The sequence below is a fragment of the Mycteria americana genome, chromosome Z, assembly GCF_035582795.1.
Source record: "Mycteria americana isolate JAX WOST 10 ecotype Jacksonville Zoo and Gardens chromosome Z, USCA_MyAme_1.0, whole genome shotgun sequence".
Classification (NCBI taxonomy): domain Eukaryota; kingdom Metazoa; phylum Chordata; class Aves; order Ciconiiformes; family Ciconiidae; genus Mycteria; species Mycteria americana.
Genome location: NC_134396.1, coordinates 4,439,273 through 4,466,038, shown reverse-complemented (window position 1 = coordinate 4,466,038; position 26,766 = coordinate 4,439,273). Strand labels below are relative to the sequence as shown.

Sequence of the window (26,766 nt, the reverse complement as noted above, 5' to 3'; positions counted from 1 at the left end):
TCTGGGACTTCTTCCTCCTCTTATTTGTGCAAAGCATTGGAAAAACATAACTGCAGCTTGGTAGGGCTGGAGAAAGGCAGAGCTGAAGGTGGCAGAGCCACCGCTTCCCTGCTGGCCAGCCCCCACCCTGCTCCCCTCCAGCTCTACCGTAGCTGGAGCAGTCCCAGACCCATGGCTGCCTCCCACCTTGCCTGGTGGCTCCACTGCAGCTGGACCCAAGCCCCAGGGAGCTCTAGGGCCATGCCAAAACCAAGAGAAACAGGCCAGGTCCAGGAGAGGGGAGGAACCTGCAGGTCTCCAGCTCTCAGAAGCCTCCACCCCAAAGCAGTAAAACTAGAGCCCAGCCCCTGTTAGGATGGACAGAGCTGGAGCAAGACCTCCAGGCAACTGGGGTCTGCAACTGCCAGACCCACCCCTGCCAGTCACACCAGCACAAGCCACTGCCACCACTGCTGCAGGGTCCCTGCACCCTCCCCACAAGGGCAGCACCGCTGACTGCACACAGCCCTGCTTGTCTGTGGTACTTCTTTTTATTAGTATAAAAGCCCACTGTGGATAAAACTGCCTCCTGAGCCCAATGGCAGTTTCTCCCTCCCAGCCCTGTGGTACAGCATCAGGGCTGCTGCCCACCTGAAGATCCCCCTCCAAGCGCAGGAGAGGGCAATGATCCACTGGAATGGCCCCTTGAACCCCCTTCCCAAGCTGTACTGGCACCAGCTGCAGGGTTGCATCTCCTCCTGAGCCCTCTACCATCCTCCATGTCTGCTGGGCCCTTCGGGTACTGTCTTTTCCCCATCCTCCTCCCATCCTGGGTGCTGTCAGTCTCCTCGGGTCCCCCAGCACCGTTCTTCCTGCACCAGGATACCAGCTGACTGCAGCTACCGCAGCTCAGGGCTGGGGCCACGGCTCCAGGGCAGCGAGGCTGGGCAAAGAGGCAGAGAAAGTAGCACCACAGCAGTCAGCCCTGACCCAGAGCACAGCAGTGCTTTGCAAAAGCCACTTCCTCCACCCTGTGGTGAGGAGGCGATGCGGCCGCCCCCACCCCCCGGCATGGGGGACGGTACATCTTCTGCAGCAGGGGGAGAAGCGATAGGTTTCTTTGGGCTCAGACCTCCGGCAGTCCAAGGTAGCATCCTTCCCAGGCAGGCTAACTGGGGCTCTGCTCATGGTGGGGCCAGTAAAGCCAGGTCCCCCAAAACTGGGCTGTTCTCCAGGGGCTCCCAAAGGGGCATCGGAGTGAGCCAGCCCCAGCCACGCCGGCTGGCTGGCTGCCACAGCCAGACCCCAGCGCCTGCCCTGCCGGGAGTGGCCAGGGTCCCCCAGTCCAGGAGAAAAGATATTGCAGAGAAGGTGACGGCCGCTCTTGCCGCCAGGGTGGAGGGGAGGGCAGGGGTGGCTGGGGACAGGAATATCCCACGGGGCCTCAGGATCCCGGCTGGGGGCTGGGTCCGCTCCGTAGACCTGCAGGAGCAAAGAGGAGAAGGGGTCAGTTTTCACCAGACTCCTTACCCCATCCACTTCCCCCCAGGAGAGGCAACAACCCGACCACAGCCCCAAAACCCGGCTTCTCCTCCAGTCTGGCAGCCAAGGGGATGATGCCCTTGTTGCAGCCCTAGGGACACCCTCTCCCCAACCCAGCACCGGTCCTAGTACCCAGAGGGACCCACAGGGTCCCCCATCCCCTTTATGGAGCAGGACTTACAGAGCAGGAAGCGCCGCAGGTTCTGGGCAGATCCCCCCGAGAGTACGTAAGCCCAGGCAGCAGCAGCGGCCATCAGCAGGTAGGAGGGCACCAGGCTGCCCACGTACAGGGGATTGCAAAACGTCTGGGGAGAGAGGCGGGAGAGGAGAGGGGTGAGCAGGCAGGACAGGATAGGGACGGGCTGGGTGGCAGTGTCACCACCTCGACGAGCGGAGCGGGACAGGGGACACCAGCTGCAAGTCCCCCAAACCCAGCTGCTTCACTAGCACCAAAGGCTGTTCCCCCCCCAGCATGGGGACCAGCACGCACCACAGCCATCCACAAATATAGGTCCCAGCGCAGAGCTCTGCTCCCAGCTACTCACCGACCCCGAAACAGCAAGGTGCATGACAACGACCGCCACGATCTCCCACCAGCGCCGATGCTCACAGCCGTGAAAGAAGAGGATCCCCCAGAAGGTGTGAAGGAAAATCAGCACCATGGTCATAAAAGCTGCAGGGAGGTGCAGAGGAGCGTCACCATGGAACCACCCTCCCTGACCTGGCCTGCAGGCTTGGGGATGGATCGAGAGGAGCTGGGAAAGGGAAGTAGGGGCACTGCTGGGCTGGACTGGGAGGTGCTGGGGCAGACCCTGAGTGTGCGAGGGATGGGGGAGAGGAGCAGGGAGGGTCACGGGGACAGAAAGAATGGTTTGGCACAGAGAGATGTGACAGGGGACTGTAAGGGGCTCAGATGGGTAGAGGGTGCAGCATGGAGGGGACAGCACGGAGGGAAGACTCCAGCCCCTCCGGGTCTGCCACCTCTGTGGTGGGGCAGAGATGTGAGCGAAGGGTGCCGGTCACTCACCTGAGGTCAGGAAGTAGAGCTGCGAGTCCCCGTGGATGCCCACGGTGCCTGGCCCTAACGCGTCTGCCAGGAGATTGATCATGGAGAAGGCACCGCTCATGAGCCCAAAGCCCACGCCAGCCACTGCCGGAACAGGGACACCTTCAGGCCCTGAGCCTCCCAGGGCCACCCCAGGCACTTCCCAGCCAGCTCAGACGTGAGAAAGCTCCCTTTCCCCCAGCACCATGCCCAGCCCTGCCTGGGCTCGCCCCTGGCCCCACGGTCGGAATGCCCCGCTCTGCACAGCACTCACCATATGCCATTTGCTGGATGGAAATGGGGGAGCAGCCGTCCTCGCTGAGGGCCACCAGCCCCTCGATGGCCTTCCTGTGGGGTGAGAGCATGCTGGAGCCCGGCACAGCCTGGCCACCTCCTGAGGCATGGTGCAGCACCAGGATGGAGCAGACGGGCATGGAGGCTCACTCTGCACCATCCCACCCTCCTGGTAACCTCCCCATCACTGAGCTGCAATACCCACTATGGAGAGCATCCGCGTGACCGCCCTGAACCACCAGACAAACCACACATGTGAAAACCATGTGAAGCCACATAGAAAGATTTTCCACAGAGGAATGTGAGTGTCAGCCAGCCTCGTAGAGCAGGGCTGGGGCGAGCGGGACATTGGGTGCAAAGCAAGCAGCACCGCTGCATGGAAAGGAGCCCCAGTGCAGGCGTAGGAGGCGCATGCCGGAAGGGTGTACCTGATGTCTGCATTTATACTCTTAGATGTTGAAAAAAAAATGGGGGGGGTGCAGGGAAGAGCACAAAAAGCTAGAAAACTCTTTGGGGAGGGAAACTAGGAGAGGTTGGCTTCATAATTTTTATCAGCTAGAGGTGCAGCAGGTGAGGAGGACGCCAAACAGCTCCTCAGCCCGGGGAGGACAGCAGCGCTTGCAACCGGAGATCCGCAGGGCAAATGAAACGCAGTGGTTTGTGTTAGAGGCTGCTCTGCGGAGCTCTGCTACCATCTGCCTGCCTGCCTCCGGCAGCACCCTGCCGCAGGGAGCAGTGCGAGCCCGCATACCCAGCCTCCCCTGGACTTCCCCCAGCCCCTCGCCAGCGCCCAGCCAGCCGGGAAGGCTGGGGGCTATGAGGGATGCCGACCCCAGCGTCACCTCCCCTCATCTGCCTGCCCAGCGCAGCATCCATCCGTCCGTCTGTCTGAAGGCAGGACAGGGTGCAGCATGTGCTCACCCAGCAGGCAGCACAAGCCCCTGCACTCCGGGCTGGCGGCACCAGGGAGGCTGGGAGAAGCGCAGGATTTGCCGAGACTTTGCCCTGGGCTGGCCAAGGCACCAACCAGGGGGCCAGCGGCGATGTGCCACCCCACAGAGCCCCAAAATCACCTTCAGGCTGTCCCTGCTCACACAAACCCATCCCTAAGAAAGGAACAGGACTTGCCAGGAGGCAAGGGCAGATCCCTAACCCTCCTCTGTCCCCCATTCAGCAAAGCGGGCATTTCCCGGTGCCTGGCATCCCCCCAGGCTGCAGAAGCCCTGCTGGTGCTAGTCACCAGGGCAGACAGAACGTGACACATCCTGCAGCAGCCCAAACCCACAGCCTACCTGTCCCGAATTCAGGGAGACGCTACCAGCCACCTCAGCCCTGGCTCCTCCAGACCTTAGGGCTGCTCTGCTCCACCACCTGAGACCCACTCGAGGTCAACATACCGACACAGGTACCGCTCCCAGCGAGGACCGAGGTGGCTTGGTGTCACACTCGGCATCCCTCCTAGCCCAGGAGCTCCCACCTGAAATCTGGCACCCTCCACGGCTGGGAGGACGGGAGGACCACCCAGCAGGGTGGGAGATGCCCTTACCTGAGGAGCTTGTAGTAGAGGAAGCGGAAGGCCTCCTGCAGCAGCACAGAGAACATCACCCCAAATATCAAGAGCCCCTTCTGCAACTGCTCATCCCGGGGGTCGCTGGCTTTAACCGCGATAAACCAGACGAGGGAGGAGAGCAGCAGCGACACCAGCCAGAAGAAAGCCCTGCAAGAGAGAGAGCGCCTGCTGGCACCGGTGCTGTGCCGGTACCGGTGCTGTGCCGGTACCGGTGCCGTGCCCGTGCCCCTCGGCACTACACCTGCACCCCTCTGCGTTGGTATTGGCACTGGCAGCTGTGCCCCGGCCTTGCCCACTCTCCCACCAGTACCAGCGCCGTTCTGGTACCAGTGCTGGGCAGGTGGTGCCCATACTGGTACCGCTGCTGTGCCTGCACTCCTCCTCTGCTGGTAACCAGAACTGGCACCAGTGCCCCCATTGTGCCCACACCAGTACCAGCTCCAGGCTCATACCCATACCGGTACCAGTTCCAGTACCGTACCCTACTGGTCCCACAGCGGTACAGGTGCCAGTGCCCCTGCTGCACGCACGCACCAGTACCACTGCCGACCCTGATACCTCCATCCCATGCCATTACTGATACCAGTGTCCTCCCCATCATGCCCACGCCATGCGGTGACGACAATGGTACCAGTACAATACCACTACTGGTGCCCCTGTTGTGCAAAGAATGGCACCAGTATGAGTACCAGTACTGGTGCTCCTGTCATGCCCACAATGGTACCAGTACAAGTATGGATACTGGTGCCCCTGTCACACTCACAAGGGTATGAGCACCAGTACTGGTTCTCCTGTCATGACCACAATCACCAGTATGAGTACTGGTGTCCCTAACATGCCCACCATGGTACCAGTAACAGAAACAATATTGGTGCCCCTGTCATGCAAGCAACAGCACCAGTATGAGTACTGGTACCGGACCGCCTGTGGTACCCACAACGGCACCAGTACTGGTCCCCTCATTGTGCCTCTGCCAGTACCAGTCACATCCCTGTCACACCCATACTGGTACCAGCGCCCCTGTCACGCCCATATCGGTACCAGTACTGAAACTGGTACTACTGCCCCTGTCACACCCATACTGGCACCAGCGCCCCTGTCACGCCCATACTGGTACCAGTACTGGCACCAATACCAGTGCCCCAGCACACCCATACTGGTACCAGTACTGGCACTGATACCAGCACCACATCACACCCATACTGGTACCAGTACTGGCACCGATACCAGCGCCCCAGCACACCCATACTGGTACCAGTACTGGCACCGATACCAGCACGCCAGCACACCCATACTGGTACCAGTACTGAAACTGGTACCAGCACCACATCACACCCATACTGGTACCAGTACTGGCACCGATACCAGCGCCCCAGCACACCCATACTGGTACCAGTACTGGCACCGATACCAGCGCCCCAGCACACCCATACTGGTACCAGTACTGGCACCGATACCAGCGCCCCAGCACACCCATACTGGTACCAGTACTGGCACCGATACCAGTGCCCCAGCACACCCATACTGGTACCAGTACTGAAACCGGTACCAGCACCACATCACACCCATACTGGTACCAGTACTGGCACCGATACCAGCACCACATCATACCCATACTGGTACCAGTACTGGCACTGGTACCAGCGCCCCAGCACACCCATACTGGTACCAGTACTGAAACTGGTACCAGCACCACATCACACCCATACTGGTACCAGTACCGGCACTGGTACCAGCACCCCAGCACACCCATACTGGTACCAGTACTGGCACCGATACCAGCGCCCCAGCACACCCATATTGGTACCAGTACTGGCACCGATACCAGCACTTCAGCACACCCATACTGGTACCAGTACTGGCACCGATACCAGCGCCCCAGCACACCCATACTGGTACCAGTACTGGCACTGATACCAGCGCTTCAGCACACCCATACTGGTACCAGTACTGGCACCGATACCAGCGCCCCAGCACACCCATACTGGTACCAGCACCGGCATTGGCGCCACACCAGTACCGATACCAGTACCAGTACCCGCTGCCCGCCCACACCAGTACCCACGGTGGCACCGGTGCCCCTGCCGGTGCCGGTGCCGGTGCGGGTGCGGGACTGACCCGGCGATGAGGATGATGATGCGCAGCGGGTCGCGGGCGATGGTGAAGAGGAAGAGGCCGAGCGCCGGCCCGAAGGCGATGAAGGTGCACCCGAAGAAGACGGCGAGCGTCATGGCGGCGGGACGCGGGACCGGGGACGGGACCCGGCGGCTCGGACCGGACCGGACCGCACCGGCCCCGCGGCCCCTGCCCCTCCCCCGCCCTTCCGGGGCCGCCTGACGTCACGCGCCGCCTGCACGCGCCGCCGTCGCCGGCGGAAGTGGCGCGCTGGGGCGGGGCCGGGGGCGGGGTCTGAGGCGGGGCGGGGCGGGGCTGGGGCCGGCGGCGGGGCTGGGGTCTGTCAGCGGGGGGGGAGCGGGGCCTGTCATGGCGGGGCGCGGCCTGTGCCCCGGGGCTCGGGCCCGGCACTGGGAGGACCCGCTCCTGTGACGGGGCACAGCCAGCACCGGGCGGTGGGAGGGTGCAGCCTGTCACCGGGGGTAACTTGGCCCTGTCACGGGTGGGTGCGGCCCGCACCGGGGGGACGCAGCCGGCAGGGGCTGGAACCCGGTGCTGTCATGGAAGGGCACGGCCTGCGCCCAGGGGGGCTCGGCTCTGTCACCGGTGCCCTCACAGGGGCCACCCAGTGAAGGGGACGCTGCGCTGCCCGCCAGAACCTGGGCCAGCCAAGGGTGCCAGGGCTTGGGTGAGGTGTGCTGGCTGTCCCCAAGGGTCCCTACCTGCCTGTCACCCCGCCATAGGCCTGCCTTGCTGCAGGGGGCCTCTGGCGCTGCTCCCAGACCCCCTGCAGCCCCCAAGCGTGTGGGGCAGGGGCCGCACGCTCCTCCTGCGCTGCGCGCTCCACACTCGCAGCTCGGGCAGCACAGCCCCGATGTGGGGTGTGGTACCGAGCGCTGCAGTTACGGGCGCACATAACTCCTACAGAAATGAGACAGCGCCGTGTGGTTATGGCCGTCCACGTTTTCCTCCAGCTGCCTTGTCCTCTGCTGGGACTGACAAATCGGTAATATCGATTTAGAGACTCAGAGCTTTGTGCAGCACTTGGCATTAGGCAGCCTGACCTGTTCCAAAATCATCCAGAGCCCTGCAAAACCCAGACAGCTTGGCAACATGGTTCTTCCCACCCTCACCCAAATGTCTCGGGCTTTAAATGCAGGGAGGGACTGGGGGGTGGCAGTGGTCTGTGTTCGGCTCTGCGCGGCTCAACATGTCTCATCAAAATGTCTCCATTATACTCTTTGTGTGGTCCTTCCCCTCCAGCGCGTAGTTCCAGGGTATTGAACAGGAAGGATTCGGAGATGAGATGAGGCACCAGAGCAGTGAGAAAACAGAAGAAGAGAGCAGAGGTGAGAGGCTGCCAGAGGTTAATGTGGTGGTTTATCAATGGGATGGCAGCCCACATCAGGGCTGAAAGCTCTTCGGGAAGAACCTCAGTCTGTCAGGCCAAGATAAACAAATCCAAAGGTTGAAATTCAGCGGGAGAGGTGCAGGGGGAGGGAGGGAAGGAGGAGGGGACAGGCACTGTGGTCCTCAGTGAGTGTCTGAGTGACGCATCTGGGGAGATGTGCCTCCAGGTCGAGCTACCCTCCCAGCAGCTCCACAGTGCCCTGGCCTCCCAGAGCTTCCCCCCAGCCTGTGTCCTTCTGCAGGGCCGTGGGAGAAGGAGATGAGTGGGAGGATGGAGAAGATGCAAAGCTTTGCTGAACCATGAAAGATAGGCTCGTGTCCTTGGGGCAGAGCATCACCCGGGAACAGCAGCAAGGATCTCACTGCCAGACCACAGAAAGTTCAGAGGAAAAAAAAGGCCCTTGCAGCAGAGTGTAAACGGTTAAGTCAAACGGACTGGTCCAAACCAGGAAGCAGCAGCAGCTAATGGGGAAAACACTGGGTGTGAAAGTGCTCTTTGTCCCAGCAGGAAGGCAAAGGGCGCCCAGAGGCTGGGCGCTGGGGACGCACCCTGATAGGAACGCAGGACAGGCTTGTTTGCAGTGCAGGGTACAGGCTCCCGGAGAAGAGGTGGTTTTACACTCTCGTTCCTTTTGCAGCCAGACAAGCCCCTGCCTGGAAGGTGCTTTGACCAAACAATGGAATGGCTCAGCTGGCGCGCTGCGGAAAAGCAAGGCGGACCCAAGGAGGAGCTCCAGCCCTTGGTGGGGCAGCTCGGTGGGCCAGGACAGCCGCTTTCCCTCCAGCACATCCAGGGCGGGAGGCTGCAGCTCACGGTGGGTCTTGCACCCTGGGAGAACAACCAGAAAATGAGCACCCCATGCAAGGGGAGCCCTTTTCTCTCTAGGAGAAGGTCTCGGAGCCACAAACCAGAGGTGCCGGGCCAGGGGGAGGGCAGGAAGCCAGCAGCACCTGGGCAGGAAAGAGATGCAATCTCACCACCCTCTTTTCCTGAGCAGATAACGAAAGCTATCCCTGCCAGCCGCTCGCTGGGGCAATGGCCCGGCTCAGCAAGGGGTCAGCATGAATTATGTTTCCTGGCAGCATGAGGCTGTGCTTTTAGAGGGATATCCGCTGGGTAGCGTGGGACAACAGGGCTCGGTGCGCATCGCGGAGGAGCCCAAAGCAGAGGCCAGGACTAGATCATGGCTTTGGGCATCCGCAGGGAATCCAGCCTGTTTTGGTCACAGCGATGAGGCGCATCCTGCTGCTCTTCTCTTTGTGTTGGAGAAAATACAGCAAGCCAGGAACAAACTTCCTGAATGCTTTGGGAAGTGGTTGCCTACTGCATTAATATTTGCTAGTTTATACAGCTGTCCCTCAGGCAGGCATTCAGTGACTGGTAATAGAAAATGCAACTAGTACGTGGGGTAAGCAGCTAACCACAGACCTGGAGAAGACCCTGAGAATGAATAATGTGTGCATGCATGGGGAGGTCAAAGACCTTGTAGCTTCCCCAAGCAGGTAACATGCTCGCTGTGGAACGGGACATTCCAGTGACATATGTCTATCACTGTGCACTTGAAGAGGATGGTCGGTTTGGACTCAGCTTGAGCCGTGGAGGTTTCCTGTGCATCCTAAGGAAGCGACGGAGATGAGGGAACGCAGCCCAAACCGCCTGTGTTATTCCTCCCAGCCCCCCATGGCTGCAGGGGACATCCTTATGCCGGCCATACCCACCCTCGACCCAAGCCCCTGCAGAGCCTCCTTGCACAAACTGGGCAGGGTGACCCCCACCACGCCTCCCAGAGCCTGCATCCACCCACAAGGACCAGGCGCAGCCATCCATCTTGTCAAACTGCTTTAATATTTGGACATGAAGACAGGACAGAGCCAGTCAGGCTGTGCACAGACAAGACGCCCCCGAGCCATGGTGTAAGGCTGCAGGGCTTCCCTTCTCAATGGATGTGTGGATTTGGCCAAGACGCAGTTCAGCTGATGACGTCCTGAGCGTGCCAGTGGGGTGCACGTGTGGGGTAGGGAAGAGGGACAGGGGCTCCCCAGGGCAGCTCAGAGGTTGTTCAGCTCCAACAAGGTCTGGTCCAGGACCTGGTGGATGCCCACGTTCTCCTCTTTGGCACTGGCCAGACTCTCTGTGAATACAAGGGACACCCAGCCACACGCACAGACACAGCCCAAGTGTACCCAGGTGAAGCCGGACCCACGCACACCACACCAAGCACAGACACACGCACACAGACAGACGTTTCAGTACGGCACCAGCTTCCAGCCGAGCGGGGTGTCCCTGTGGAGCAGAGTCCACGCGAGCAGCCCCACCGCTGGCAGAGATGAGCCCAGCCGCTCCAGGACCTGCTGGGATGGCCAGGCCAGCCAGGCCAGTCACTGGGGGCAGGCGGTCCCCACTCTTCAGCATTTCCAGCAACGGCTGCGGGCACATGCACAAACCCTTGGCCAGCAAAAGAGGAGAGCCAGTGCCTGCTGCGTGACCCAGCAGTGCTCTGTGAAGAAGAGTGAAACAGCAGCCCGGGAAGGCGGGCAGGGAGGACAGCAGAGAGAGAAGGAGCAGAGCTAACGAGGCTGCAGGGAGAAGCTCTGCCAGGCAGTCTGCTGCCGAGGCAGCCTCCTCCGGCACTCACTTCCAAACGGCATCCTTCTTCCCTCTACAGACAGGGATGGGACAAAAGCTCTGCCCACCCAGCTGCATCTCCCAGCACTCCCTGCTGGGCTCTTCCCTGTCCGCAGCTCCTATCCCAGCCCTCCCAGCAGCCTGTGCAGGTACCCCACTCCGAGGGGATCCTCCCTGCACAGTTTGGGGTGACCAGAGTGAGGACGAAGAGGCTGGCCGCTGACTCCTGGGACAAGGGGAGGAAGGCAGCAATACAAACCACTGCATCCCTCCCCGGCAGGGCCAGGCTGATGCCAGGGGACAGCCATCACCGCACGGGTGTCCCAGGACATCACAAAACCCCTCATTCCTCTCCCAAGAAAAACTAATCAGCTCCAGAGGGTCTCCCTGTCCCCCCCAAAGCAGGGCGGTTACCCCTGAGGGGATAAGGCAAGGCTTCACACCCCCCTCTAACCCCGGTGGTGAGCGGGCAGGGGCTCCCAGCCCCAAGCCAGCCTGGCCGAAACGGGGCAGGGAGGCTGCGCTGGGGCCGGGAACTCTGGGCAGCTCAGTTGTTAAGTTCGGTAAGGATGACCCGCAGCTCGTTAGTGAGAACTCGGTTTTTCTCGGCCTCCTGCCGGGAGCGCTCTAGAGAAAACGGAGACGTCCGCGCAGCAGAGGGAAGAGAGAGAGAAAGGTGAGTTAGTGAAAAGAGACAGCGTTCCCCAAAGCCCTCGCTGGAAATCCTGCAGTCGCCCAGCCAGCAGCGGGGATGACCTGGGCCGGTCCCGGGGCAGGGACGGGGCTGTGTGTCCATCAAATTGGGAACTGGGTGGTGGGGCAGGACTATGAGGAAGGAGGAGGAGGAGGATGATCAGGGACCCGTTTAGGGATCATTGCTGAAGGGTAAGGTCAGCCCCTTCACTGAGGGAGGGTGATGCAGGAGAGCTTCCAGGGCTGAGGCTGCTGCTCGCAGGCAAGGGCTGGGAGTGGGGACGAGGAATGGACAGGAGCAGGTCTAACCCTGCTATTTCAGGCCAAAGGAGTCATGGAGAAGATGGCACGAGATGAGGAAAGCTGTGTACGAGAGCCAGGGGGGTGGTGGGGGTCATCCCCCCGGGCCGAGGCACAAAGGGCCCCGTCCCGCTCAGCCTGGCAGCGCGGGAGCCGCTCGGGGCTCAGCCGCGGCCGTCCCGGGGGTCCCGCGGCTGTGAGCTGCCTGCAACCACCTCCTACCGCCCGGCTGCCAGCACCCGTGTGAGACAGGCAGGAGATGAGGGACAGAGCAGCATGAAGAAAACAAAGGAGAAACCAAGGAAAGAAAATGCTTTATTGAGACCAACTCAGTAACCCAGAGGGACAGAACATAAAAGAAAAGTCATGAAATGCAAACTGAAGAGACATGTGCAAAGGACAGAAGGGTGGCAGGGGCAGGGGAGGAGCCAGGGGTCTGGGGGCTGCCTGCCTGCCTGCCTGCCTGCCTGCCTGGGAAAGGGCTGCCTGCACAGCCGGACCCAACCCTCCATCCCCCGGGCCTGAGCTTTGGTGGTGGAGGTGCCGCTTCCCCTGTGCAGGTCCTCTCCACCCTGGGCCCAGCAAGCAGCAGCGGGGGGCTTTGCTGGGAGGGATGTGGGGGACAGGTGGCCCCCCCAGCCCAGGAGCTGTGGGGTCCCTGGTGCTTGTGGTGCTGGGGAGCCAAGGAGGGAGCTGCTGGAGCGAAGGGCTCCTCCTGGGTGCAGCTCTGTTCCCCACTGGGCAACGCTGGGGCACGGACCTGCAACCGCACAGGCACTGCGGGCACTGTCTGCCCAGCGCGCGGGGGTTCCAGGGGCTGCTCCCCTGCCCTGCTAAACATCCCTAAGCACCTACACCTCATCTCCCACAAAGAGGGGTATTGCAGGAACACTCCGAACCAGCTCCTGTCCCGGAGGAGCCGATGCACAGGCATAGCCTAGGAAGGACAGAGGAGGACAGAACAGGCAGGGAGAGCGGTGGGACGGCCGGGCAGGCAAGCGGCCGAGCTGGGGAAGGGAAAGGCAGGTGGGGGTTCAGTGCTGGTGCCCGGCGGGGTGCTCAGAGGGAGGTGATGTCGTTAAGTGCATTGTCCAGCTCCTCGCTAATGGCTTTGTACTTCATCTTCTGCGCATACACTTCGTCTGCAGGCGGGGGGCAGGCGGGAGGCAGGTGGTGGAGCAAGGCGGGGGGCAGGAGGGGGAGAGAGAGAGAGTGGCTGTGAGCGGGGGGCCGAGGGCGGCGGGAGCATGCGGGCACAGGCAGCGTGGATGTGGCCCTATTCCCCACCCGAGGGCAGAGCCCAGACCGCAGCAGCTCTGCGCTCCCGCACCAGACACCACGGCATCCAGCCTCCCCCCTCCCAGGACCCCTGCCCACCCCCTCACCCCGGCCAAGCCCTGTCCGGCCCCACCAGGGGCACGTCCTGGCAAGTGCTCCCTGGGAAAGAAGGACACGGGGCCGGTGGGGACATTTTACCTTCTAGATCATCGATGGTTTTCTCCAGCTTTGCCACAGACCTCTCTGCAAACTCCGCTCGGGTCTCAGCCTGCGGAAGCGGGGAGGGGAGAGGGTGAGCGGCGGGACACGATGGGGACGGTGCAGGCTGCGCTGCACCCCAAACCTGCCCCATCTGCATCTCCCGTACCACCCCCCATGAGCCCTCCCCTGGGAAAGGCAAGGGACAAGGGCCTCGTGGACCCCCACACCCTCAACCAAAGCAGGCAGGGGGCATCCCAAACCCAGGCACCTGCCACACTGCAGGGCTGCAGTTTTGGGAAGGGTGAGAGGATATGGGCATAATGGGGTCAAAACCCACAGAGGATGGCAAATGCATGCCTGCACCGACGCAGTGCTGGCCTCACACCCCTTACCTCCTTCAGTTTTTCCCCTAGAAGCTTGATTTCCTCCTCATACTTGTCCTCCTTGGTGGAATACTGCAGAGACAGAGACGGGTGCCTGTGAGCCCCATGGGACACCTCCAGCCATCCTTCACCCCAGCAGGAGACCCCAGCACCCCCAGACCCCACGCACTCTGCCCAGCCCCAGCAGCCCCGCCGGGTCCTACCTTGTCAGCCTGGGCCTCCAGGGACTTCAAGTTGTTGGTGACAATTTTCAGCTCCTCCTCTAGGTCACCACATTTACTACATCCCAAGCAGGGGCCGCCAGGAGGGGGAGCAGAGCCGAGGGGCGGGTGGAGGAGAGAGGGGGGAAGCAGAAAGAGCGGGCACAGGGAAGGAGGAAAAAGAGAGAGAACAAGTTGAGAGAGGAGAAAACTCAGTGCAGGTGGAGAAGGAGCAGAACCGCTGCGAGCGGGAGCTGCCGGGATGCATCCGTTCATCCGTTCCTCGTGCCTCCTCACACACGGACTCCCCGTGCATCACCGCCCGCCAGGCTCTTGCCAGCCCCACCGAGAAGGAGAGCAGGCACGGAGGGATGGAGGAGCGTGCCCAGCCTGCACCCGCCAGAGCGGGAGGCAAGGGGAGGTCGGTGGCGGAGGCAGCGGTGCAGAGAGGAGAGAGGTGGCTCGCACGGTTCGAGAGACAGCGACAGAGAGAGGGGGGCTGCTGCGCGTCGCCCCGCGCCCCTGCCCCAGTACCTCTTCTTCTGAGGCAATGAGGGATTTGAGAGTCTGGTCCATGGTCCGCAGCTCTTCTTCCAACTGTCTCACTCGGCTGGGGTGGAAGAGGGGCACCCCGGGGGAGGACAGCAGAGAAGAGGGTCAAGGATGAGCTCCCGGCGGGCCGGCATCCCCCTGCCCCCAGCCTGTGAGCCCAGGGACCACCCCGATGGCAGACCCTGCCGCTCCCAGGGAGGGACATTCCCGTCCCCACACAGACATCTGTGTCCCCACGGCTGCTAGGGACTTGGGGCAAGGGCTGCGTGGGACCCCCGCGCACTGCCCACCGGGGCCCCGCTCACCTCTCCGCCACCTCTGCCCTCTCCTCCGAGCGCTCCAGCTCGCCCTCAAGGACGACCAGCTTGCGGGCGACCTGTCGACAGCAGCAAGAGGCACGTGTTGGCCCCACGCTTGCCCCGGCTGGGGGCACAGGGCTGCGAGGAGGTGGCCCCGGCTGCTGCCAGAGGTTCAGGACTGGGGGAAGTGGGCATGTGGGTGTGGGCACGCACCTCCTCGTATTTGCGGTCAGCCTCCTCGGCTATGTGCTTCGCCTCCTTCAGCTGCATCTCCTGGAGCTCCATCTTCTCCTCATCCTTCATGGCCCTGTTTTCGATGACCTTCATGCCTCTGAGGAAAGCCCAAGCCAGAAGATGTTACTGCCGTGGGTTGAGGTGGCACCTGCACCTCCTGCCTGCTCACTGTACCCATCCGCCAGCTCCAGAGACATTGGACTTTGCCCGGGGAAGCTGGCACTCGGTGGCCACCCCACGCAGTAGGGTCACACCAGCGGTACCCCAAGGATGCTGCTGCGCACAATTAAAGCAGCGGAGCTGGCCCCAGGGCCATGTTCCAGAGCGAGGAGATGTGGCTACGGTGCCTCTCAACCAGGCAGGTCCTGAACCCATCATTTGAGGGGGAAGGGGTGTGCAGCCCAGGATGAGACAGCTGCAACATCCACAAAAGCAGCCTGACAGGCCAGCAACCTTTACGAAATGCTAGAAAAACATCCCGTAGCAAAGCCTTTTCCCATTCAGGGGTGATGTTCACAAGCAGGGGGTTACCAAACGCCTGTGGCAGGGACTCCTGGAGACTCTTCTCCTCTCGCTCAGATGCTGTTGCTCAAACTGGTCTTTGCCAATGGAAGGAAGAGCTCACGCAACTGTCAGTAATGCTGTGACATGTCTGGGCACTCCTGAACAACCTGAGTGCCCTTGACTGCACGGCTCCTGCCTGGGAAACCTGCTTGCCACAAGGATGGGGCAACACCCTTTGCAGGACTGTTTTTTTGAATGAGGCTGGTTTGTTCTCAAAAGCTGACCTTGGACCCCAGACACAGGTGTCCCCTCCTGGGCCCTTGAGCGTAGGAGGCTACTCTGGGGTAGAAACGAGGCTCCAAGCACCCTCTGGCTTTGGTTACAGCCTGGTATTTGTATAAACACCAGATCAAATTTTTCATTATTTTATGGGTGCCCTGGAGATTTCAAAGACTTTTTAAGAATGCTTGCATGTGGGGGACATCTCTGCATTATGGCTTTGCTCTCTCCCTTCGGGGTCTGCAGGAAAACCAACGCAAACCCCGTAAGGTCACTTCAGAGGGACCCCACTGCAAAACCAGGGTGGCTGCCTGCAATCAATGGTGACCCAATACCACCCCCACTGTCCCTTCCCATCACACCTCTCGCTCTCATCAGCCGCCTTCTCGGCCTCCTCCAGCTTCTGCAGGGCGGTGGCCAGGCGCTCCTGGGCTCGGTCCAGCTCCTCCTCCACCAGCTGGATACGGCGGTTCAGAGAAGCTACTTCAGCCTCAGCCTGGGGGAGCAGAAACCCCTTGGTCACCCCATGTCTCATATATATATATATATGTGTGTGTGTGTATATATATATATACATATATATATACATAAAAAGCATTTTCAGTGTTTACTTCTGCATTCGCTATCCAGAACACCCCTTGGCACCGTGCAACAAGGCAGCGCTCGCTGGAATGGGATGCCTGACCACGCATCCCCTCACCTTTCTACAGGGACAACAGGTTTTTCTCCCTTCCCGGCACCCTGTTTGACACTGGATCCTCCTGGCCACGCAACCAGAGCCCGGCACGTGCAGCCCCTCCACCACGTCCTCGCACCTCCAGCTCCAGCCCCGGAGAGGAACGAGGCATGATCGCCGGGGTAGGGTGGCCGGAGCAGCCGTGCCGTCACGGGGATGGTATTTGGGGTTTGCAGAGCAGTGAGTAAAGGGGGAGGAATGCCCTGTGCAGCTTCGCTCCCGAAAAGGAGATCGGAGCTGCTTGTGGATTTCCTGTTTACGGAGGCGGCGGAGCAAGCCGGGAGCCTCTCCTGCGGGAACCCCCCCGGCCCTGCGCCATGGGGCAGCCTGGAGCTGAGCACGGCCGCCCGCCCCAGATGATGTACAGCCCAGTGCCGGGGCAATGGAGCGAGTCGCCCTCGGCGGGCTGGCGCCCGGCCAAGCTGCAGCCGCCGGGGCCCTCGGGACCGGGGCCCCCCGCTTTCCCAGGCTCCCCGCGCGCGGGGCCGGGAGCTGGGGCCAGCCAGCGACGGTGGCCCTGGCCCCCCGCCAGCCCCTTGACGCCTGGCCTCGCGCTCTTTCCATTTGGTAAAGGCCTCCTGCTCCATCACCACCGCCGGGAAACGCTGCCTCAGCAGCTCCCGGCCCCGCTCCCCGCCGGGGGGGCTGCGGGGAAGACAAACCCCGAGTGCAAAGGGACGGGCGGCGATGAGACCTCCCCGCGGGGAGCAGCCCCGTGCACCAGGACGCAGGGAGGCACGCACCAGCTCAGGGGATAATGTCTCCTGCTTATTCACAGGCTGGAGCAGGCCCGGCCGGCTGCAGTGCCCAGCCCCGTCTGGCCTCGTGCTCCAGCCCTGGCCAGCCCCGGGGGACGTTGGCCAAGCAGGGGGACCATGGGAGCAGCGAGGGGCTGTCACCCTGCGTGGGCCCGCTGAGGACCCGCGGTCCCCATGGTGAGCTGGCAGGGTGGGGACGGGCGCAGCCGGCACCTCTCTGAGCGGTGCAGCCCGGTGGCATGCCGGGAGGGCGGCCAGCCCCACAGCTGGCACAACAGCCGCCTCCGACCCGTGAACACCCTTTTTCCGGGCTCACTGAGAGCTCGTCCCCAGCCACACTGCCCAACGGGGAGGTGGGGCTGGTCCCCGCGGGGCGATGCTCTGCCTGCGGCGTCTGCCTCACCCCGGTGGGAGCTTTTGTCCCAGCGAATCACCCCCAAAGTGGGTCAGAGCTGCCTGGATGGACACTTGGGAACATGAGCTCTCCAGAAGCGCCAAATGACCGGGGAACCCGATCTGCGGCTGCAGGAAGGGGCCATTTCCTCCGCACACAGCCCAAGTGACAACAACCCGGGTACCGCACCCAGCTCTGCCGCTCCTGATACGGTGAGGATGTTAAAGGAGTGGGCATAGGAAAAAGAAAGAAAAAAAGCCAGTCCCAACAACAATAAAAAAAGCCCAACCAGGAACAGGCTGCAGCTTGGAAATGCCGTCCCGCTGCCAGAGTGGAAATTTTGGCCTGTGGCAGCGCAGAGGGGTGGCTCGTCCCGGCGAAGGGACACGCTGGGGAGCTGAAGGCTCTGCAACCGCTGCGGCCCGGACCGCAGAGGCCGCTGGAAGCCAGACAAGAGCCTGGGCGTGGGATTTTTAGCTGTGCACGCCGCCGGCCTCCGAGGGAGGGGACCCTTTCCCAGGGTCTGCCCGACCCCCAGCAGAGCCAAGGCAGAGCTGGCCGCTGACTGCTCCCCGGTGCCCCGCCAGCCGGGGAAGCCCTGGGGAGCCCCGCCGCACGGAGCATCCCTCGCAAGACCCGTGGAGGAAGCAGCTGGACGAGGCAGCCCGGAGGCACGGACGCTGCCCGGAGCCCCCTGCCCCCGGCGGCTCTCGCCAGCTGCCCCGGCACCGGGACGGCAGCTCCCTCCAGCTCCCCCGGGACCCCCCGGCACTCCGCCCCCGGGGCAGCCAGCCCGGCTAACCGGGACGGGGGGCTGGGGGGTGGCCGGGGCCAGCCCGCGGGGAAGGATGCCGGCGGCGGGGCGGGAGCCGATGGGGCATCCCGGGGAGCTGCCGGGGCGCCGCGCCGCGGCCCCCCCCCCCCCCCCGCCCCGGCGGCCCTTACCCGCTCCCGGGCCTGCCGCTCGGCATCGGCCTCCCGCTGCAGGTGCTCGGCGCGCTCCTCCGCCTCGTCGGCCACCTGCTGCAGGCTCTGGATCTTCTTCTTGACGGCGTCGATGGAGCTGATGCCGGCCATGGCGGGGGGCTGCCGGCGGGGAGGCCGCGCCGCCGAGCCCTTTGTGGGATCCGCCCGGCTCGGGCAGGAAGCGCTCAGGCAGCGGCCGCTCCCGCCGCCCGCCCTGCCTCCATCCCTTCCTGCTCCTCCTCCTCCTCCTCCTCCTCCTGCCGCCACCGGCCGACCTGGGCCGCCGCTCCCCCGGGCGGCGCACACAGACCCCCGGGCAGGGTGCACGGTGCTCACCCCCGGCAGGGGACAGTCCCGTCCCCCCCCAGATAGGTGCCCCCCTGAGCAGGACGCATGATCCTCCCCCAGGCAGGGGTCACTGTCGCTGTCCCCCCAAGGCAAGACACGCAGTGGCTTCTGGGCAGGGCACACTGACCCCCACCCCGGGCAGGGGGCATGGTGCCCCCCCAGGATACGGGACACAGCCCCCCCTCCCCTCCCCAGGGCAGGGCACACTGTCCCCTCCCTAGGCAGGGTGCATGGTGCCCCCCAGGCAGGGGTGCACAGTCCAACCAAAATGCCCCAGAGCGATGGAGAGGAGGCGGGGGAGTCTATTTCCCCAGGGGAAAAGGGGCCAGGGAGTCTGGGAGTGCCAGAGCCTGGCCCCCGTGAAGCCCCACGGGCACGGGAGCAGTGTACCCACAGGTGCTCCCCAGGCTCAGCCCCCCACACCCCCTGCTGCAGAGCTGAGGGGGGTCGTGGACTTTTGCCCCATAGGGGCCATAGGTAGTCAATGAGAGGCATGGGGCAGGTGGGGCAGAGCCTCGTCCTGGGCACCCTCCCAGGGTACCTCAGGCTGGAGCCCCAGGGCACAGCCAGGTCCCCAGCAGCCATCTCGCTCAGCCCCTTGGCATCCACTCCCCCAAGTGATGACCTGGCCGGCAGCCCCACAGAGACCGACGGGGCCCATGGAGCCCCCTGCACCTCCCAGCTGCCCTGGGGGCTCTGCCCTATGGGGGAGACCAGTCCCTAGCTCTCGGCTCTGCATCCTGGCCAAGGCACATGCCCTGATCCGTAAGGAGGGGCCGGCCGGCGCTGGTGGCACTCAATCCTCGCTTAAGGAGCTCTGACAGCTCCCAGGCAGCCCTGGCTGCACATCACACCTGCTTCCAGGGACGCCAGTTCCCAGGCTGACCCTGCTGGCTGCCCTCGGCTCTGGGGCCAGGGGTCCTGGGGGGGACCCGGACACACTGCCAGCAGAGCCCTGCACCCCACGTCCCCCTGCCAAGTGGCGGAGGAAGAGGCGGCGCGGCGGGTCCCCTGGGAGCACGCGGCCTCGGGCTTGGCCTTGGTCCCAGCCGGCCCTGCCCTGCTCCCAGCCGACGCCTGGGTGCCAAGAGGGCTCCCAAGCCAGCGCACGGGCCCGGAGCAGAAATGGGGATCCCCGGCAGCAATGGGGCATGGGCGAGCTGGCTGCAGGCAGGTGGGGGGCAAGTTGGGGGGCAGGTTGGGGAGACAGCCATCCCGGTCCCGTGGTGGCCAGGCTGGGTGCCTCCTGCTCTGGCCCCACCCAGGGATGCAGTCACTTCCCAGCAGAGCCCCGTTCCCTCCCACCGGCTCGGGGAATCGCCAAATAAGAGCAAAGTCTCGGCCGGGGAGAGCAACCGGGGCGGGAACTTGGGTGAAGCTTTCGGGATCATGGCCTGGGAACGGCGGAGTTTCCCTGGGCCCCGCTGGGGTGGCCGGGGACAGGCCACCAGCTGGGGATGCGGGGGGCTGGAGGGGGAGGCTGCCCTGGCCAAACCCGCCGTCCCGGCTGCACCGTGCCCAGCAGCCCCCGCCCGCATCCTGCCCTGGGCACCGTGGGCTGTCCCTCCCGGGGACAAGAGGTGGTGGGGCCACGGTGGCCTCGCAGGGCTGCTGGGAAGGGGCCGCCAGCGACGTGGAGCTGCCGACCAGGGGCCAGGCGCTCCCCGGTCTCTGCCACCATCTGACTCCCCTCCGAGTGCCCAGGGGGTCGCTTTGGACCCCTCCGTGCAGTCCCCGAGGGCTTCGTGCACTGCCACCCAGTGCCCGAGGCAGGGCAGTGCCAGAGCAGGGGGAGGTTTAGTCTTTTAGGGCATTTGTTGCCGGTTTTGCTGAGAGCAAGAGCCTGCCTGGATGGCTGTGATGGGCCCTGACCCGGCGAGGCACGCTCCGTGCTCACAGGCACATGCTGTCCCGGCAGCCAAGGGGGGCACGGGGGTCCCTGGGGAGGAGGGCGGGTGGGCTCTGGGGGTCTACCCTGCGCTTCCTTCACTGGAGCCGGGAGCTACGCTGCGCCTCGCCCCGGGGAGGAGGTGACACCGGCCCTGGCACTTAGCGCTGTCAGCATGTTCAGGTCCCTGGCGCGGGGACCTGGTGATTCCCAGAGTCCCGCACACGGCGCAGCCTGTCCAGGCTTCGGCATGGACCCGGTGCAGCTGCGCTGGTGATGGGGTCCCAGCCCTGTCCGCCGCAGCCAGCCTGCCCTCCCTGACACTGCTCCTCCACCATGCCTCCCCCTCCAGCCCTTCCCTGGAGGGGTCGGAGGCCCCCGTCCTCCGAACCTGCTGGGACTGGATTCTCTGTGCCAAAGCCCGCAGAGTGGCCGAGCTGCTGTGGGCCAAGAGCGGGGACACACACCCTCCCTGCTCAGGACGGCATTGCACAGCCTGCTGCCAGCAGCAAACGGCACTGCACCCCATGGCTGACGTCTGCCCAGTGCCACCATTTGCTCCTTCCTCTGAGCCCCACACTGGGGACGTCCTGTCCACGCTCAGCCAGACCCCACACTGAGTTTTCCCTGTCCCACACCAGCATGGCTCCAGTCAGACCAGTACGGAGCCCGCTACACATGGCAGCCACCCTACCCAGCTTGACGTGCCTGCCCCACACCAGGATAAATGTGCCCTTCCAGAGGATTTTCAATGTTTTAGCTGCTTGCTTTAGTATCTAACTAAACTGGGGCAGGTCCGTAGGGTCAGCAAACAACGCTGGGGAGCCCCCCAGCCGCTCCCTGGGGGCTCCGGGCCGCCCCAGGGACTTGTGGTGCTGCTGCTCGTCCTTGTCTGCTCACCCCTGTCCTTGGCGGCCACCTTGGAGGTTTGACACATCTCCCCCATTTAGCTCCATAAACCAGCTGGGATTGAATTTTTTGTTCTCAATCCTAAAAAGCCAGCCATGCCCTGCTGGCCATGCTCCAGCCGGCTCCCCTTTAGATTCTCCTCCAGTTTCCAGGGTTGGTTTTCATCAAAGAAGGACTGGCTATCAAAAGGAGGATATATTTATAGGGTGTCAAATACCCTGTGTGGCACCGCAGGTCGTTATACCCTGTTCCTGAGCAGCTCCGTGGCCGCACACAGCTGTTCCACCCTTCATCCTGGCCGGGCACAAGCCAATTTCAACACCTTCCTAACATCTCCCCGGCAGGATCCATTTCCCAGGAGAAACATCAGTCACAGCACTAAATAAAACTCTTCCTGGCCTTGCCCTTCCTAGGGCACAGGGCGGCACATTGGACCCCAAAATGACTGAGTCCCCCACACACACCTGGAGCATCCTTCCTTGCAGCCAGCACTCGGCAGCTGGCCGCAGGCAAGACCTTTTTCCATTTCTCTACTCTTTTTCGTTTTCCTGCCGCGTTTTAGCAAGCGCCACAGAGATTTTCCTACAAGCATTGTGGAGGCGCGTGCCTGGGGACCAGTGACGCAGCTCGGGACACTCGTCCCCAACAGCTTTGGGGATCCAGGCAGGTGGCTGCCCACAAAGCTCCAGGCAGGTCGCCCGAGCGGTGCCCGCCGCAGCTGGCCTGGCCCCTGCACCCCGAGCAGGATCCGTCCGGTCCCTGCCCTGCATCTCAGCCTGGTTCAGTGTCAGCGTCGCAGGAATGGGATCCTGACAGTCTTCCCCACGGACGCTTTCCATATAAGGCCCCCCCTCTTCCTTCACCCCCCCGAAGTCCGGTTGCTGGCGCGCCTACGTACGTCTGTAGCTTTCTTCTCCGCCTGCTCCAGCTTCTCCTGGGCCTCCTTGACGGACTCAGAGTACTTCTCCACCTCATCCTCCGTGCCCTTCAGCTTCTTCTGCAGCCCCTGCTGTTCCTCCTCCAGCTGGGGAAGGGACGGAGCACGGGGGTCAGGGAGGATGGCAGTGCCCACAAGGCTGGGAGGGGACAGCCAGGGCCTCCTCCTGGGGACACCCAGGCTGGGGGCACAGCAGGAGCACACGGACACACTCCCTCTGTCAACTTTGGGGCCACGTGTCCTCGGGGAGCCCTTGGTCCCCAGGGCCAGAGCAGCCCCCAGCATCCCTGAGCCCGGTGGGGGTAAGGGAGTGGTGGGCTCCCTCCCTGTGTAGGGGACTGGAGAGGTCCCGACTGGGGAACACAGCTCCGGGGCGCACCAAGAAGGTCCCCATCTCTGTGTGGCTGTGGTGGGAGTTGGCTGTCCCCAAGGGTCTCCCTGGCAGAGGGGTAGGGAGGTGGCACTGGGGTGTCCCACCAAGATAAGGCATGTTTGAGGGGACCAACATGAGTGGTCAGGGGCCACAGGCTGTAATGCTGGTCCCTGGGGACAGGCAACACAGCGGGGTGAGGTCCCCCGGGACAGGCACCCAGCGGGGTGAGGCCCCAGGGATGGGCACGCAGCAGCGTGAGGTCCCTGGGGATGGGGACCCAGTGGGGTGAGGTCTCGAGGGCTGGACACCCCTAGAGCTGGGATCCGCAAGTTGGACACCCAGCAGGACAAGGTCCCCAGGGCAGGACACCCCTAGGACAAGGGTCCACAGGCTGGACACCCAGCATGGGGAGGTCCCCGGGGCTAGGCACCCCCAGGGCGGAGGGTCCCCAGGCTGCACACCCGGCAGGACGGGGTCCCCGGAGCTCGAGACGGGGGTCCCCGGGCAGTGCCGGGGGAGTCCGTGGGACACCCACCTGCTTGCAGCGGTCCTCCGCCTGCTTCTTGTCGGCCTCCGCCTGCTCGGCGCGGTCGATGGCGTTCTCCTTGTCCAGTTTCAGCATCTGCATCTTCTTCTTGATGGCCTCCATGGTGGCGGCGGGGCGGCGGCGGGGCGCGGGGCAGCGGCGGGGCGCGGAGCACCGGGGGCGGCGGGAGCACCGGGGGCGGCGGGAGCACCGGCACTGCGCCCCCCGGCCCGCCGCGCCGCCTAAGAGCCGGGGAGGGGCCGCGCCGGGCAAGGGCCTCCCCGGCACCTCCCCCGCCACCCGGCAGCACCTTTTAGGGACAGGCTCGCCACCGGCCGCCGCACCGAGCGGGACGGGGGGGCGGCACCCCCGGCGGGCACCGCCGCGGCCCCGGCGCCAGGCACCCACGGGGGCACCGGGCGAGGGACACCCCGGGGCACTGCAGTAGGGGTACCCCCATAGCACTGGGTGAGGGACACCCCAGGGCACTGCTCGAGGGGTACCCCGGGGGCACTGGGTGAGGGACACCCCGGGGCACTGCAGTAGGGGTACCCCCATAGCACTGGGTGAGGGACACCCCAGGGCACTGCTCGAGGGGTACGCCGGTGGCACCAGGTTAGGGACACCCCGGGGCACTGCGGTAGGGGTACCCCAGGGGCACTGTGAGAGGGACACTGCAGGGCATAGCACTAGTGGTACCCTGGTGGCACCAGGCAAGGGACAGCATTGTGTGGGGGACACCCCAGGGCACTGCTCGAGGGGTACCCCGGTGGCACCAGGTGAGGGACACCCCAGGGCACTGCAGTAGGGGTACCCCAGGGGCACTGTGAGAGGGACACTGCAGGGCATAGCACTAGCGGTACCCTGGTGGCACCAGGCGAGGGACAGCATTGTGTGGGGGACACCCCAGGGCACTGTGAGAAGGACACCCCGAGGCACATCAGTAGGGGTACCCCAGTGGCACTGTACTAAGGACACCCCAGTGGCACTGCATTAGGGATACCCTGGTGGCACTGGGTGAGGGACACCCCAGTGGCCCTGTGCTAGGTGTACCCCAGGGCACTGGATTGGGGACACCCCAGTGGCACCGGGCAAGGGACACCCTGGGCCAATGTACTAGGGGTATCGTGGGGGCACTGTGCTAGGGACATGGCAGGGCACTGCATTAGGGACACCCCGGTGGCACTGTGCTAGGGACACCCCGGAGCACTGCAGTAGGGGCATTTCTAGTGGCACTTCCCCAGTGGTGCTGGGCTGGGGGCGACCCCTGTGGCTTGTCCCCACTGTGGGGAACACACCGTGCCTGGCCCTGCGCTTGGGCACTGCATGGGCTGGCAGTGTGCTGTTACTGTGCCCCAGGGACACCACCAGCCGTTCACCCCCAGGGCCCGAGACCTGCCTCGGCTCCAGGCAGAGCCGTCCCTGCGCTAGAGGACATGGCACAGCTGGCACTGCCCTAGGCACATTCCATGCCCTGTCACCGCACCCCGGGGGCCTGAAGGACCCTTCTTGCTGGCACTGAAGTCTTGGAGACACTCTCAGGCTGTGATTACACTTGGGGACACCGTGGGTTGGCACTGCCCAGATGGGGGAAATCCCCCGGGAGAGAAGCAAGCGGAGCCCCTGACGTCCCCATCCAGCTCCTGTGCCACAGTGGGGCAGGAGGGCCCCAGCTCCGTGCGCGCTCCCTGGCACCCACCTCCCTGCTGCCTTGCACCCTGGTGCTACTGTCCCCAGCACCCACGGGGACACCCAGCACGTGCACAGCCCACAGGGTGGCCTTTCAGGGCGACACAGGGTGCGCGGGCAGCCCGCCGCCCCTCTCCGTCTTTCTGCTCTAAATAAACTGTATTCCACAGGCAAAAAAATGCAAACCCTTCAGATCCCGGCTCCTCCAAAAATAACCCGCGCTTTAATAACGCTCGTAAATGCTTCTGGCGCATTCCCAGCTGCAGGGTGGGCTCCGGGCTGGGGCGGGCTGGAAGGAGCCGGCGGAGGGGCCACGGGAGCCGTGTGGTGTGGCATGTGGGGAGGCTGGGATGGGACAGGAGCAGGAGGGGTAGGCAGGCTCCCCCAGCCCATCACCCCGGGGCTGCATCCAGCCCTTGCCTGCCACAGTTTTTTGGCACCAGTGCTCCAAGCAGAGAGAAGCAAAAACTTTTTGAGACCCGGAGAAAGTGGCTTTCTAGGAGCCCTCAGCCCCAGGTTGCGGGGGGTGTAGGAGGGACGGGAGCAGCCGAGGACCGAGGGGCGGCTGATGCCGTGGGGAAGGCAGCAGAAGAGCTGCTGCTGGACTCTGGAGAGCAGCTATTAATACTGACGAATTAGGCACATATTTGGACAAGGAGAGTCAGTAACTGCCAGCACGCCGCTTCTGAGGGGAGGGTGAATATCTGTCTCCTGTTGTTCCCGGGTGCGGATGGATGGTTTTCTACAAGGTGCTTCGGCCCGGAGCAACTTCATGGGCTTGGCAGATGGGGGAAGGATGATGATGAGCATGGTGCGAGCAGCCAGGCAGTTGCCCTGCAGCCAGGCGGGGCTTCACACCTCCGATGTCCCCCCAAAGGATGCACTTTTCCCTTGCTGCGCACTCCCCTTTGCTCCAGCCATCACGGCCATGTCTGACCAGCACAGCTGGAGCCATCCAGGTGCCCGGACCCACGAGTCTGCCTTCAAGGCCATCCTCTGGGGCGACCTCTGGGACAAGGGGATGCAGAGGGGTGTGGGTGCGCATCCCTCCCGTTGCTGCCCCATGCCCAGCCCCACCTCGGGCTAAGGTCTCCAAGGGTGGGGACCCTCGTCCGTGCCCTGCTCCGGGGTCCGATCACCCTCCTGAGGAAAGGCTTGTCCTGCTGCTTGTTCAATGGGAACTTCCCAAGTGCAACCTGTGCTGCAGCCTGTCCCCCTGTCCCTAGGCTCCCCAAGAAGTCAGGCTGCGGCTTCCCTGCTTGCCTCCAGCTCGGCTGGATTTGGGTCCCCATGGAGGTGCTGACACCTTGTGACTGCAGCGTCTGTGGCCCAAGCCCCTGCGTGTGCTCACCCAAACCTCCCTGCCAAAATAACCCCTCACTCCAGCAGGGGAGATCCAGGGAGCTGCCAGCCCCATGTCCCCCTTCTGGTGTCTGTGCCACCTCCCCTCACCTGTACCAGCTCGGAGGACACAGCAGGGGGGTGCGCTTGCAACCCTGTGCTGGGGGTGCTGGATCTCCCTTGGCCCTGGGACGCTGGGATGATGCCAGGGCTGCTGCCACACCGTGCCCGCTCACTGTCCTTGCTGGCCGCTCAGAGGGGCCCCGTGCCCGGCCGGTACCTGGGTGAGAGCCTGGGGCCAGGTCAGGCCAGCGCAGATTGTCAGGGGACAGCTGGGAGGACTGGGATGCCTGCAAGAGCCGCAAATCCACCCTGGAGCCCAGCCAGGGGTGAGCGT

General features: G+C 63.7%; 2 protein-coding genes across 11 annotated transcripts; both read right to left on the bottom strand.

The window, feature by feature from the left end:
- Positions 1–514: 514 nt before the first annotated feature.
- On the bottom strand, positions 515–6,786 carry LOC142421965 (gamma-secretase subunit Aph-1b-like). Of its 2 annotated transcripts, none has more exons than XM_075527245.1 (7): positions 6,549–6,786; positions 4,407–4,577; positions 2,841–2,914; positions 2,549–2,611; positions 2,067–2,194; positions 1,703–1,826; positions 515–1,461 (listed from the first exon to the last, which is right to left on the bottom strand). In XM_075527245.1, exons 1-7 carry the CDS (start codon positions 6,659–6,661, stop codon positions 1,424–1,426), a joined length of 711 nt encoding a protein of 236 aa, XP_075383360.1. In that variant the 5' UTR covers positions 6,662–6,786; the 3' UTR covers positions 515–1,423. The 2 variants fall into 2 exon arrangements, with proteins under 2 accessions (XP_075383360.1, XP_075383359.1); XM_075527244.1 differs by having other exon boundaries at positions 2,549–2,671; positions 6,549–6,785.
- Positions 6,787–9,782: 2,996 nt separating this feature from the next.
- Positions 9,783–23,588, bottom strand: TPM2 (tropomyosin 2). 9 transcript variants are annotated; one of them, XM_075488277.1, is made up of 9 exons: positions 23,349–23,582; positions 22,402–22,527; positions 15,867–16,000; positions 14,701–14,818; positions 14,494–14,564; positions 13,640–13,715; positions 13,446–13,508; positions 13,051–13,120; positions 9,783–10,087 (listed from the first exon to the last, which is right to left on the bottom strand). In XM_075488277.1, exons 1-9 carry the CDS (start codon positions 23,460–23,462, stop codon positions 10,005–10,007), a joined length of 855 nt encoding a protein of 284 aa, XP_075344392.1. In that variant the 5' UTR covers positions 23,463–23,582; the 3' UTR covers positions 9,783–10,004. The 9 variants fall into 9 exon arrangements, with proteins under 9 accessions (XP_075344392.1, XP_075344387.1, XP_075344395.1 ...); XM_075488272.1 differs by lacking the exon at positions 13,640–13,715 and adding an exon at positions 14,171–14,246 and having other exon boundaries at positions 23,349–23,576; XM_075488276.1 differs by lacking the exon at positions 9,783–10,087 and adding an exon at positions 11,872–12,716 and having other exon boundaries at positions 23,349–23,588.
- Between the last annotated feature and the right edge of the window lie 3,178 nt (positions 23,589–26,766).

Bases quoted from the DNA above. Each gene is read 5' to 3' on its own strand.
- LOC142421965 (XM_075527244.1), bottom strand. From the start codon at position 6,661: ATGACGCTCGCCGTCTTCTTCGGGTGCACCTTCATCGCCTTCGGGCCG. The intron at 4,578-6,548 runs GTCAGTCCCGCA...TCTCTCTTGCAG, and splicing joins ATCATCATCCTCATCGCCGG to GGCTTTCTTCTGGCTGGTGT. The intron at 2,195-2,548 runs GTGAGTGACCGG...ACCTCCCTGCAG, and splicing joins GCTCTACTTCCTGACCTCAG to CTTTTATGACCATGGTGCTG.
- TPM2 (XM_075488276.1), bottom strand. From the start codon at position 23,462: ATGGAGGCCATCAAGAAGAAGATGCAGATGCTGAAACTGGACAAGGAG. The intron at 14,565-14,700 runs GTGCGTGCCCAC...TGCTGTCGACAG, and splicing joins CTGACCGCAAATACGAGGAG to GTCGCCCGCAAGCTGGTCGT. The intron at 13,716-14,493 runs GTGAGCGGGGCC...CTTGGGATGTAG, and splicing joins AGGGCAGAGGTGGCGGAGAG to TAAATGTGGTGACCTAGAGG.